The sequence below is a fragment of the Diadema antillarum genome, unplaced genomic scaffold, assembly GCF_040938485.1.
Source record: "Diadema antillarum isolate AM-2024a unplaced genomic scaffold, OU_Dant_1.0 seq00000616_RagTag, whole genome shotgun sequence".
Taxonomy (NCBI): domain Eukaryota; kingdom Metazoa; phylum Echinodermata; class Echinoidea; order Diadematoida; family Diadematidae; genus Diadema; species Diadema antillarum.
In genome coordinates, this window is record NW_027271540.1 from 712,745 (window position 1) to 726,182 (window position 13,438).

General features: G+C 40.0%; 1 protein-coding gene across 1 annotated transcript; it reads right to left on the reverse strand.

Annotated features, from left to right (window-relative positions):
* Positions 1-387: 387 nt before the first annotated feature.
* Positions 388-8,895, reverse strand: LOC139735971 (cationic amino acid transporter 4-like). Its single transcript, XM_071646725.1, has 3 exons — positions 7,228-8,895; positions 1,495-1,603; positions 388-563 (listed from the first exon to the last, which is right to left on the reverse strand). Exons 1-3 carry the CDS (start codon positions 8,893-8,895, stop codon positions 388-390), a joined length of 1,953 nt encoding a protein of 650 aa, XP_071502826.1.
* Between the last annotated feature and the right edge of the window lie 4,543 nt (positions 8,896-13,438).

The following is a 13,438-nucleotide window of genomic DNA, read 5'->3' on the forward strand; positions in this document are numbered from 1 at the left end:
TAGTCTTTTTTCTTCCTGTACAAAGAATGTTTTAGATTTTACCAGTTGCTTGGAGAAATAATTAAATTCATGACGTACGTAGATCTCAGATTGTTTTATCAAAACATCCTGGAACTACAAAATGAGGAAAAAATAATGAACTATCATCGGAAGCAAGAACAATGAGGAAAAAGAACAAAGACACGAGTTTTGAAAGTAAAGTGACATATTACGAACGCTTGCATAACTCACGTTTTCATATATAGATTTCGAAAATGTACATAAATTAGGCTCGACTTGTATAAACTGAAACAAAACGAACACGTGTTTTTCCTAACTTGACTTTGGCTTTGGCTTTGGTGTGCATCACAAACAACTCTTAAGAATGATCACAGGTCTATCTCTTCTTTAAAGATCACTCCCTTGTGTTGTGGCCAGCGATTTGTCCCTATTGCTCTCCTCTATACTACCATAAGATGGACTGGGTTGATCTTGATGGCCGTCCTCTTCTCGTACCCGTTCCTGCTCCCCTCTCCGGCCTTCCTTGCTATGTCGAAATCCATAGAGAGCATAGATTAGTAGTCCTGTAGAAATATTAACAGTAAAAAGAAATCAACGAAACACCAAATGAAAATGTATAACAGAATAAAGTTCAAGTTGATTTCAATTTAGAATTAGAGGAATTCGACTGCAGCGAAGAGTTGACTGGGACACAGCTCCACTTCTCATGCAATCACTATTATCTGTCGCACGCACAAGGATCTTCAATCATTTCATTTCATTTGATGAGGTTCATTAAAGTTAAAAACATCACGGACTGATTTACAGAAATGTCTCTCTGGACAGGGGAAATATATCATTTTTTATTCTTTCCATTAGGTGTTAGGACATTTAAGGTAATTGGACTGCACAATACTCTTTAATTCCAAGCACTAATGGGGGAACGACACCCGCATTGGTATGTGTGGGTTGGGTAATATGGCAATATTAGTCGAAGACAACAGTGAACTTTTAGGAAAATCGGACAATCTCCTCAAAAGTAATTAATTTTTAAAGATCTGGTGACATCACCAATACTTAAAGCACACAACAGCGCAATGGGATAAAGAAAATATCAACCGAATTCCATTTAGCATCTTTTATTGTTTTGTTTCTTTATAGAATAATAATAACAGAGCACGTAAATTAGATACTTCTTTCGGGAAGCAGAGTGAACAATACTACCCTTACCGTTATGTCACTGAGAAATCGTGGGAATTTTTGCTTTTGATAAGAAATGAAACAGATTTTTGTTAGAAAAATATCCGAGACAAAGAAAGGGAGAGATTCAGATTCAGATTCCGATTTATTCAACACTATCAGTAAAAACAGAGGAAAAATACAGAAAATTGGCAACACCATACTATAACAAGAAAATAATGACCACAATAAGCATTAGTATAACATTACGAAAGGTGAACATATCACATCGGGGCTCTTTTCATTGTTATCCACCCAGAATCCATTGAGTCCTACCTATAACGACCCAGATCAGAAATCGAAGCCAGGTGACAGGCTTGAGTTGCAGGACCAGCATCATATCACACAGGATGCTTAAACCAGGAAGTAACGGAACGAAGTCAACCTGTAGCAGGAGCACGTATGATATAAAGACGATGGAATAATGAGTAAAAACTATACGTGAACCCGCTTCTACAAAACACAATATACAATTTTTAAATCGTCTCGTTGCATTTTTTTTTGGCACCGCCTATTAACAACGTTCTACAAATGAAACTCTGATAACTTTATGCTTTACGTTGCGGCATACGTGTCAGAAAGGGAAAGAGAATGCCCGAGTTGAATCTTCAGAATGGGGATTATTTTTTCTTTAAATTTTCGCTTCCAAAACACGTGATGAATGTCGCACAATGGATTCTTAGTTTTTTATATCCTACGTCCACGTGACGTCTATATGTTCTCGAAAAACTCAGAGAACCACATTAGTTTTCAATGGGATAATCATTGATGCAGCGAGAGTAATTACTATATCTGTCCACTTGAAAAATCATCTATAGCGAATGTAGCCTTGAAAAAAAAAAAACAAAGAACTTTTCCACTGGGAAACACTCTTTATTCTTATCAAAATCATTCATAGATAATTCCTTAAACAGGTTATTCACATTTATCTTGTCAAGCAGCCAGCAAAGTGACTTTCGTGTAGAGACATATTTATCAAATCAAACAAAGAATGAGCTCAGACAGGGTCCTTTCCTGGATGTAATGATAATAACATATTCATGATAACTACATATCTATGTAGCGCATTTTCCACGGCATGCTCAAATGCGAAAGTCCCAGAACTGCAACTTTCAACGACTGTTAATACTGTGCTACACGGTATTATTGTAAAAAGCGCCAAATGTAGCATAACCTAATAATGATTCCAACAAATCGAAGCATATCTTTTCAGGAAATAAGCATCAATACACCCTTGTGTAGCGTAAGTTATCTTTGAATTCGAATAATCGCAATAAGTCGCAAATCACCGCTGGGAGTACTCTATTTTGTTGTGACGTCAGACTCTGACCAAAAGTTTGTTACAGAATGCGCTCCTCTTTGACTACTAACAGACCACGCCCCCTTCTGTCTAAGGGCAAGGAGCACTCCTTTCTATCTGACAACAAGGCACGTCCCTCTTTACTACGACAGTGTCTGTCCCTTTCTGAATTGGTTAGCAGGGTGCACCCCTGTGACTTACCTCATGATAAGTTCTCTATTAATAAAAAGGATGTTCTCCTCTTTAACAATTAAGCACAACAAAAATATAGACTATAACAATATTCTAATGAGCTGACAAATCAGAAACCAGGACATACCAAAAGCTAGGTAGATCTAGGGGAAAATTATGTTGATTGTCAAAAGGAATCAAGTTTTTAAATGAGGTCACACTTGATTGATACGTTGCAATTTTATTGTATGGAAACAGAAGTATATCCATGATGCAGAATATACCGTGTGTCTACCCCCCCCCCAAAAAAAACAAACAAAAACAAAAACAAAAAACAAACAAAAACAAAAACCAAACAAACAAACAAACAAAACACCAACAACTATACACTTTTGAAATGCCCACCGAATGAAAAAATATACAATTCTGGCGGAAAGGTTTATACGTATGGATAGCTTATGGACTCATCTTTCATATAACACCAAAAAATCTGAAAATATTTCATGCTAAGATGAGCACTGCTCACTTTGTAAAGGGTATGAAAATTAGGCTGCGCAGGAACTAGCCTTTCAATTTTGCGAGAGGTGAGTCTGTTGGAGCTTACAAAACTGAATTTGATATGATAGGTAGAGATTGTGTAAAATTGAATATTTAATCATTGATTGTCCAAAAGCAAAAAAGAATGTCAAAGATGTCAGCTATTTGTTCTTCAGGTCAATGGGTAGTCAAGATACTGGACGCATTTCCCACACTAACACACGCATACACATGCATGCACCGGCACAATGCGCCCAACCGCTGACTGCGACATTCCACCAATTGGTACTCCCGAAAAAAATCAGGAGGGGTGGATCTTGTGTACTACAGTGTACATACAGACACCATCAACGTACGTCCGTACGTACGCGGGTACACTGCTTACGAATACAGTCCAGGAAGTGGACTAGTCAATGGGTAACCTGAATAATGAGTAGCCAGTAGCTGTGAAATTCCAACAAAATGTATTTGAATAATGACGTGATATTATCTCTATCTGGTTATTGAATAAATCAATGAGCTATTCTACTAGTCTGAAAATAACTGCACTGTGGGGCGAAGGTTTTCATTCAAGTCACAGATGTAAAAAATAAGAGTGTGTAACACGGTAATTGCAACATGTACCATCACCTCATCCTGACTCACAAGAACACACCACTGAGTCTACCAGGGAAATTTGCAATGCTCCAACAACATATATGCAACTGCGGTTTACTCATGCAAAAAAAAAATTGTTTAATACACCATAAAATTCACTCTGCAAACCCAAATTGACAATAAATTCATCATATCAACTTCAGTATTGAAAGCTCCAACGGACTCACCTGTCGCAAATTTAAAAGGCTGATTCCTGCTCAACCTAATTTTCATATCCTTTACAAAAGTGAGCAGTGCTCGTTTAAGCATGAATTAGGTGATCCGGTTATCCTTCGGATCACCTTCTGTATCTGTACTGATTCTTTATTTCTGGACAAAAGTTGTGCAGAGATTAACTCAGAAAGTCCTCTGCCTATCAATTTCAAAATTATACCATATATGTATCATGTCACAAAGACGACAGATTTTGTAAAATCATTGTGATTAATGTACCGTGACGTCACTATGACGTCATTATATGAAAACATATTTTCATTAATATCTCATTAATGGAATGGAATTTTTCAATGATATTCACGTCACATATAGTTCAAATCAAGCGCATTCTATACACATTTTCTTAAATTTCAGTTTACACTTAAACCGTGCGCGTACGCGCACGTTAAAATGTTGACATGCTCCAATCGAGCTCAATTTTTTTTTGCACACGTTTCAGATCATTTGGAGCATTTTTTGAAAAATTGAAAAAATTGGACGGACGCGTACGCGCGCGCGCATATTCGCACGTACAGCTCATATGCAATTGAAATTTCCCGTTTTTTCACACGGTTCGGATGTATGAAATGTCAAGGAATATTTCTACGAAGTTAAAAGTCAATACTCAGTATGACGTCATACGGGCCCGTAAAAGTTGAAATTCCGCGCGCGCGTCAATGGCGATGTACAGTGCAACTATGCCAAAAAAACTGCCAAATTTAAATCCGATTTTACTCGTCAGGATGGACGGTGACCCCCCCCCCCCCCAATTTCTTTACATATTCGAAAAGCTGATGAGTTGTACATGTCATATCATAGGTTGGCAATGCTGGCAAAATGATTAAAAGATATCAAATTTCTTAAAGTAAAAAAAGTAAATTTTCAAAATGACGTCATCAAATTTCAAGTTCATTCGATCGTCTCTCACTAATCCTTGGCCTATTTTCCCCCGGATTTCAGTATATTGTAGCTTAATTAATGTTCTTTCAAACGTAAATTTACAAAATTTTGATTGGATGACGGTATGACCTCGTAAAAATGGATTGAAAATAATCTTGTCTAATTTGACTAGTTTACGTGTTATCTCTATGGGAGTGCAGTTTTTCTGGAAATGAAAATTGACATGACTATCTTTATCGAGCACTAGCTCACTTACCCTTTGGTAAATTTCTCCCAGATTTTAATATGTTGTAGCTGAGACTTTACGCTACCGTCGGTGTGTTTTTTCTTTTTCATAAGATGTCGGGATCACGTCAAAAATTTTGGTTGAAATGAAAGCTTATCTTCAATGTATTGAGATATTTCTTTCTTTCTGCAACTTTCTTTGCAATAATTCAAGAAAAACAGCCTGTATCACTTCCATATTTTGCACATGTTTAGTTCATGTCACGTACATTATTTCATAAAATAACAACTACTTGATCGGACACCATCTTGGGTATGTAGATTAGGGTCAAAGGTCATACATGTTTCATCCTGTATCTTGGTGAATACCTGTTCTATCTTTCCCATATTTTGCACACTCAAAGACCATGTTACAAGGATCATTTTACAAAATAACGACTTTTTGCTCAGATGCCATCTTGTCTGTGCAAATTGGGGTCAAAGATCATATGTACTTCTTTCTGTATCTTCGTTATGACGTGTTATCTCTATGGGAGGTAATTTTTTTTAATGTGAAAATTGACGTGATTGTCTTTATCGAGCACTAGCTCACTTACCCTTTGGTGAATTTCTCCCAGATTTTAATATGTTGTAGCTAAGACTTTGCGCTATCGTATGTGTGCCCTTTGTTTTTTCATATGGTGTCGGGATCACGTCAAAATTTTGGTTGAAATGAAAGCTTATCTTCGATGTATTGAGATATTTCTTTCTTTCTGCAACTAAATGATCGGACAACATCTTGGGTATGTAAATAAGGGTCAAAGGTCATAAATGTTGCATCTTGTATCTTGGTGAATACCTGTCCTATCTTTCCCATATTTTGCACACGTATAGACGATGTCGCAAGAATCATTTCACAAAATAACCACTTTTTCCTCAGATAACATATTGGGAGTGTAAAGGTGGGTCAAAGGTCATATGTATTCGTTGCTGTATCTTCGTTATTCAGTGTATACAGAATTTGGTACCAAAATTGGCAGATATGACTCCCTTTTCCAAATAATGAGAATCCAAACATCACACGGCCAATGTCTCTAAACACAGATGAAACTTGTATGGTCATGCGTATTGCGATCAGGACTCGAATCATTGATTAAAAAAAAAATCGGATCACCTTAATTTGTCAGTGATGACAAATTACAATCTCTAGTTATCTTTAGACTTTTTGGTGTCATATAAAAGTTGAGTCCATAAACTATCCATACATATAAATGTTTTTTCCCAGAATCATATACTTCTTATTAGGCAGCCATTTCAAAAGCATATAGTGTTTATTTTTTTGAGACACACAGTATATTGCATATACATATATTTGATTTAACGTACAGTGCTGCAGATTAGTCAGAACTTATTCTTTCATAATTACTTGGTAAACATATGCCAAATCATTACATAAAACTGTAACTTAAATACTTTTTTTTTTTAGGCGGAATGGGTATCCTATGTGTAGTTGCTTATTATTATAATGACGTACATGATATTAGATATATCTAAGAGTTTATTTCTGCTTGTTTACATACTTCAGTTTGGCCTTTCGTTCTGAAAAAAAATCCTTCTTTCCTTTTTCATCCTGGAGGCATGTACGTCATAATGGTACGGTCAGTCGTCGAGCAATTTTGTCTCTAAAAAAAAATGAAAGCCACCCGCATAGCGAATGAATTAATGACAATAGATATTAGGAAATTATTCATCGGCAGTGTGCCTTTGGTGACATGCTGAAGTTGCCTCATGATAAGATAGGGAACACTTTGATAAAAGAAATTGATGGAATTAACTCTCATGAGTTTGAAGTTTTTTTTTTTTTTGTGCTCCCCACAGGATAAAAAAAAATATATCCTTCGCAAATGAACGGATTTTTGTACAGACTGAATGGTCTCTAGCCCAACCAAGGATTGAAAGATTTCAGTACACGTGTATACCAATGTGACATGTAAGCAAATGATTAGCACATATTATTACATAATTTCCTTGTGGATATAACATACCCTGTAGTAGTTCCCTGAAGCCTCGTTCTGCTTGTGAAGTGGTATGACAAGAAAAGAGAGGAGACCTCCGCTCAGGGTGATGACGAGGAGAGAAACCGCCCACCACTCCCCCGAGAGGAGTTGCTGCAAACCGAATTCAAGGATAGCCACGGCGCAGAGAAAGAGGACGAACGAGATTCCAAGGCACGTGTTCACCACCAAGCCAGGTCTAAATCTTGTCAGCTCTTTGAGAACGGGCACTCCTCTGAACTCTTCTCGCAGAGTTCCAGGCACACCAAGATAAGGGTCGCCAAGTAGTCGCTCTTCGTCTTTTGATCTGCTGCTTTGTGACGGCGTGGTCCCTCGATCAGTGCTGGCGCTCGGGTGGTCTTGAGATATTGTGTGCATCTCTAATGTCACACTCTCCTCGACCAGCAGTGAGTCGGGCTGGTAGCGCAAGATGATCACTGCCACAGAGACAAACATGTACCCGAGCAGAACGCCGATCGACAAAAATTCCACCAATTCTGACAGAGAGAAGAACAGAGTCAGGAGAACTACTAGAGTCATAGCGAAGAGAGTGGCAACAACTGGAACTCCTGTGCTCTCATTAACCTCTCCCAAACAACTGAATAGCAAACCATCCGTCGCCATGGCATAGATGGATCTTGGAAGGCAATACATGCTCATGAGTACTGATGTGAACATGGCGCAGAGAGCGCCTACTCCAACAGCCCACTGGGCCCACTTCACGCCAGTCACGACAAATGCATTGGCAAAGGCAGACGACACGTCCAATTCCGGATAGGGGACCATCAAAGTTAGTACTGCAGAACAAAGGACGTACACAACGGTTGCGATTACGACCGATATAAAGGTGGCTCGGGGGATGCTCTTACGGGGGTCCACCGTCTCCTCATTAGCGACTGCAATAGCGTCAAACCCGACGTAGGAGAAAAACAGCGTCGCAGCGCCGGCGAGGACACTTTCAGGACCTCTGGGCACAAAGCCACCATAGTCTTGCCAGTTTCTTATGTCAGACTTCTGGAATCCAAGAATGATGATAATCGAGATGATCACTGCATTGATGGCCATGAAAAGACCATTAATCCATGCAGAGACCTTCGCTCCACATATGATGGCCAATGTGGTAAGAATGACAAAGAGAGCAGCGAAGATGTTAGGATAGGGAGCAAGGAAAGACACCGTCCATAGCTTGCCTCTCAATAGTGTGTTGATGATAAAATTCGACAGAGCATTTCCACACAGAAAATCGAGGTAACCAATAAAGGAGCTGGCGACGGAAGCACCTGCTATGGAGTATTCCAGAATGAGATTCCAACCAATCAAAAATGCCCATAGCTCTCCCAGAGAAATGTACGTGAAGGTGTACGCTGATCCGGTGCGCGGAATGCGGCAGGCAAATTCTACATAGCAGAGTGCTGACAACATCGCGGCTATTCCAGCGAGAGCGTAGGAGATGACGATTGCGGGTCCAGTCACTTCCTTCGCCTCTACACCTGTCAATACGTAAAGTCCTGCTCCTATCATGGCACCCAGTCCCATCAAGACAAGTTGGAAGGTGGTGAGTGTGCGGCGCAGTGGCGTGTGGTACATTTCCTCCTCGGTCCCGAGATTCTTCTTCCGACATAACAGGCCGAGAAGCTGCCAGCAGGAGGTGCACGCCATGATGGTAATGCGTCAAGACGTCGTCTGTAGTCAATCAACGCTTCGCTTCCAACTGCTAGTCACACGTCCTGTTCTTGTATGTACTCGGTTATTAACTGGAGTCTCGTCTTGCATCGCTATCTGCTGGCTTCGTACCCTGTGACACAGACAAAAGGACAAAGACGATGAAACCGAGCATGAAATTAATTGAATTTGAATTGAATTGAATTTATTTCCACTTCATGGGGTGGAACACCCTGATCAGCAGAGCTGGTTTCCATAGGGGTCCACATACATACATTAATGGTAAAAAGCGAAAAATACATACATCTTGAGTAAAAACAAATATCATGTATACACAACAATTCATACAAATCGATATTAGAAAACATAAAACAAGCTTCTTTTGAAATTCTTTTCTTGCCAATTTCATTTCAGAAACTTGTTAACTTTACTACAACTACGGTTTTGGATGGTCGACTGTTCAAAAGACTGGAAGAAGAAGAAAAAAAAGTAATACGAAAGAAAAAAAAACCACTCTGACAATACAAGATCAGAAGTTTTTTGTGAAACTTAAGCATAAGGTGACCATTATTCCCTTAGCAAAATGTCTAATCTAATAGACAAATAATGACAGGAAAAGAATGGCTTTTGTGCTAAATATATGCTTCTGATTCTCAATATCAGTTATATGTCTGGATGACATACGCTGGTGTTTTCGTTCACTTTTATAACTTCCCAGATAAGTATTTCTGACCCGTTTTTTTTTTTTTCATTTTCCCTCCATAGAGCATAGAAAGTGTCGATGAATATTTAACTTCTGGCCCCGGCCCACTATTCCAGGGATGTTTCTTTTAACCCATTATTTCCCATTGCACAACAGCCTGTCATGACTACACAATTGATTGGGCCGTAGTTAGTACCTTTGGTTATAGATAGACGGAGTTATAACTCACTCGTGTAAATTCGAGTTCCTGCAAGCACATGCTCGGCTGAAAGTTTTTCACAGTATATAAGCTCAGAGCTCATTTTTATTCAACGGTTTCGAGTGTACTGACTAACAAAGTGTAATCACAAGTGAAAAGAATTAGTGTTAAGATTTGCCCTCTGTTTTAACACCTGTGATCGAAAATAATAATAATAATAATAATTGCATTTATATGGCGCTTCATATTGACGTTTCTAAGCGCACTTTGCTACTCATACAAATAGACTCGAAAACACAATAACATTAACAAAATTAACGTTAACAGTAACAAAAGAAGAAGAAAGAAAAGAAAAGAAAAGAAAAATACATGTGATACAATGGTACAATAATTGATAACTGTGTGCGCCTCCAGAAAAAAAGAAATTACAGCTGATCAAACAGGTGAGTTTTAAGAAGAATTTTAAATGATTCGACAGATGAGGCATTCTGAATATAAAGAGGGAGTTTATTCCAAAGAGTGGGAGCAATGGAAGAGAAGGCTCGGTCACCATAACGGGTTTTTGTACGTGGGCCATGAAGTAATTGGAGAGAGGAAGATGAACGGAGGGGTCTGGCAGAAGAGGAGGAGCGGAGAGAGACTAGGTTTTGAAGATATATGGGTGCAAGATTACGTGTGATTTTGTACGTCAGAAGTAGGATCTTGAAAGTAATACGGGAATGTACTGGAAGCCAATGGAGTGAGCGGAGAACAGGAGATATATGGTCATGTCTCCTACTAAGGGAAACTAATCTAGCGGCTGAATTTTGGATACGTTGGAGAGGGGATATGTGAGAAAGAGGGAGGCCGGCAAGGAGGGAGTTGCAGTACTCCAGATAGGAGGAGACGAAGGCATGGACGAGCCGCTCAGCTGATGATTGATCAAGCAGACGCCTGATCTTCCCTATTTTGAAAATACCCCATGATGCAGACTTACAAATGTTTGTGATATGGTGTTTAAGAGTTAAGTGTTTGTCCAAAGTAAAGCCAAGGTCTCTAACACAGTCAGAGACCTTAATAATCCCATCCCGAGTAGTTAGATCTGGTAGAGGAACTGTGCTCCTAAACTGTGATGAGAAATGGATGAGTTCAGACTTGTCTTCATTCAGACGGAGTCTGTTGGCAGTGGACCAGGCTTTGATGTCGTTGAGACATTCTCTCAGTGAATTAACAGCAGCAATCCTATCGCCAGGTGACATAGTTATGTAAATTTGAGTGTCGTCAGCATACATAGCGTAGTTGACTCCATGATGACAATTGATGATTCTGGTGAGTGGACCTGTATAGAGGAGAAAAAGAAGGGGGCCGGCAACGGATCCTTGCGGAACTCCGCAGCTGATAGGACTAGGACGTGACCAGGCCCCATTGATTATCACCCTCTGTGTGCGATCTTGAAGATATGACTTGATCCATTGGATGGCAGTGTCTGTGATGGAATAGTCATTACTAAGTCGTTGTAGTAGCAACGTGTGGTCGAGCGTGTCAAACGCAGCCGAATAGTCAAGAAGAAGAAGAGCAGCCTCATTGCCCTTGTCGACAGCAAGGAGATCGTTGAGCACTTTCAACAAGGCAGTTTCTGTTGAGTGGAGGTTGCGGTATGCTGACTGGTTTGTGGGAAGCAGATGATTACTGTAAACATAAGACATTAACTGTGTAGACACAATCCTTTCAAGAAGCTTACTCACAAATGGCAGATTGGCAATTGGTCGGTAATTGCTCAGGACATCGGGATCTAGGTTCGGTTTCTTCAACAGAGGGGAAACAAGAGATGTCTTGAAAGGTATTGGAACTATACCCGATGACAATGATGTGTTAATGATGTTTTTTAGAACCGGAAGCAGCTCATCAAGGCACTCTTTGAGCAGCCAAGTTGGAAGAGGGTCCAGACTGCAAGATTTTGGTGGAGATAGCATGATGAGACGTCGAAGCTGTTCATCAGTGACTGGATTAAACTCGCTCAGGTTGCAGTTCAAAGAGTTCTCAGGAGCCTGGACGGATAACTCCAAATGGTTCACGTCAGATACAAAGGAAGACACAATATCATCGATTTTCTTCATGAAGAATATACTGAACCTGTGCGCCAGTTCTGAATCAGATGAGTGTTCAGGATAGATAGAAGAGTCAAAAGGGGTGGACAGTTTCTTCACAAAGTTGAATAGTCGTTTCGAGTCAGCATTGGCGATCTCTTTTCTCAGGTACTGGGACTTTGCATCAGTAATCAGACTGTAGTACAGCTCACATTCTTGACGATACAGGTCCATGTCAGTCTGCATGCCGGACTTCAACATGCGACGTTCAGCACGACGCCGACGCCTCCTGGCCTCCCTAATCTCATCAGAGAACCAAGGGGCATTGGGTCTAATTGTCACAGTCACGGTTTTAACAGGGGCATGCTTGTCCAACAGATTAACCAGCATGTCATTATACATTGAAATTGCTTCTGTAGGACAAGACGTACACTGGGAACTCAACAAAGCCTGTTTAATATCCTGGCGGAAAGAGTTGGTGTCAATATTGCGAAGCTTTCTAAAGCTTACTTTCCTTCTAGGATTTGGTGGGCCTTTAAGATTAATGGCGGAAAGAATGGCGGAGTGATCAGATGGCAAAGATGGCAATACAGTGATATGGGAAATAATATCTTCAGATTTCCTACTAAAGACTAAATCAAGTGTGTGGCCTGCTTGGTGAGTGGCACCCTTAACATGTTGATGAAACCCAAAGGCTTCAACGACATTGAGAAAAGACTGAGCGAAACTATCAGCAGAATCATCTACATGTATATTAAAGTCGCCAAGAAGAATGGTTGGATGAGCATCAACAGCAGTACTCTCGAGGAGAGTTAAAAACTCATCAAGAAAGTCGTTGCTGGTAAAGGTGTGACGAGAGGATGGGATGGGCGATAAATGCAATAAACCCGAACAGTAGATGAAGAAGTGAGATGAATCGTGAAATCTAGCAGTTCAAAATACATAAATTTGTGTGTGTCATTGACAACACAACGCGCAGCAGACCTATTCAGGACGCAGATACCACCTCCTCTAGATGTCTTTCTGGGATGATTGATAATATTGAAATTTGGAAGGGATAATTTCAATTCAGCAAGGGTAGGCTCATCCCTCTGGTCACCTGAAAGCCATGAATCAGTGATGACTAACACATCAATATCATTATCTATGATCAGAGTTGACACTGCATCGACTTTATTCGTCAAGGATCTTGCGTTCCATAAACCAAATTGAGACCCACTGGAAGCATCACAAAGGGACTGTGACCTTGGAATCCTCCGCCTACGGCGTCCCCTGTGAGTACGCCGCTGCTGCGCAATCCCAAGATCACATACCCTTCTCCAAACAGTCAAAGGAAGTAGATGACTGGGCTTCCCATTAAACTGATGGAGGGCATGTACATCATATGTAATACGATTCGGTTGAAAACTACTGCAATACTCATTAGCATGTTGCATTACATCGACATCAGTACATGGACCTGGGTTTGTTTGAATGTCACCGGACAGTAGGATGGCTAACTGAAAACATGCACATGTGTTGCTATAGTATGCAACAGGTTTACCACAGTGTCTGACAAGCCTGTGAACAGGA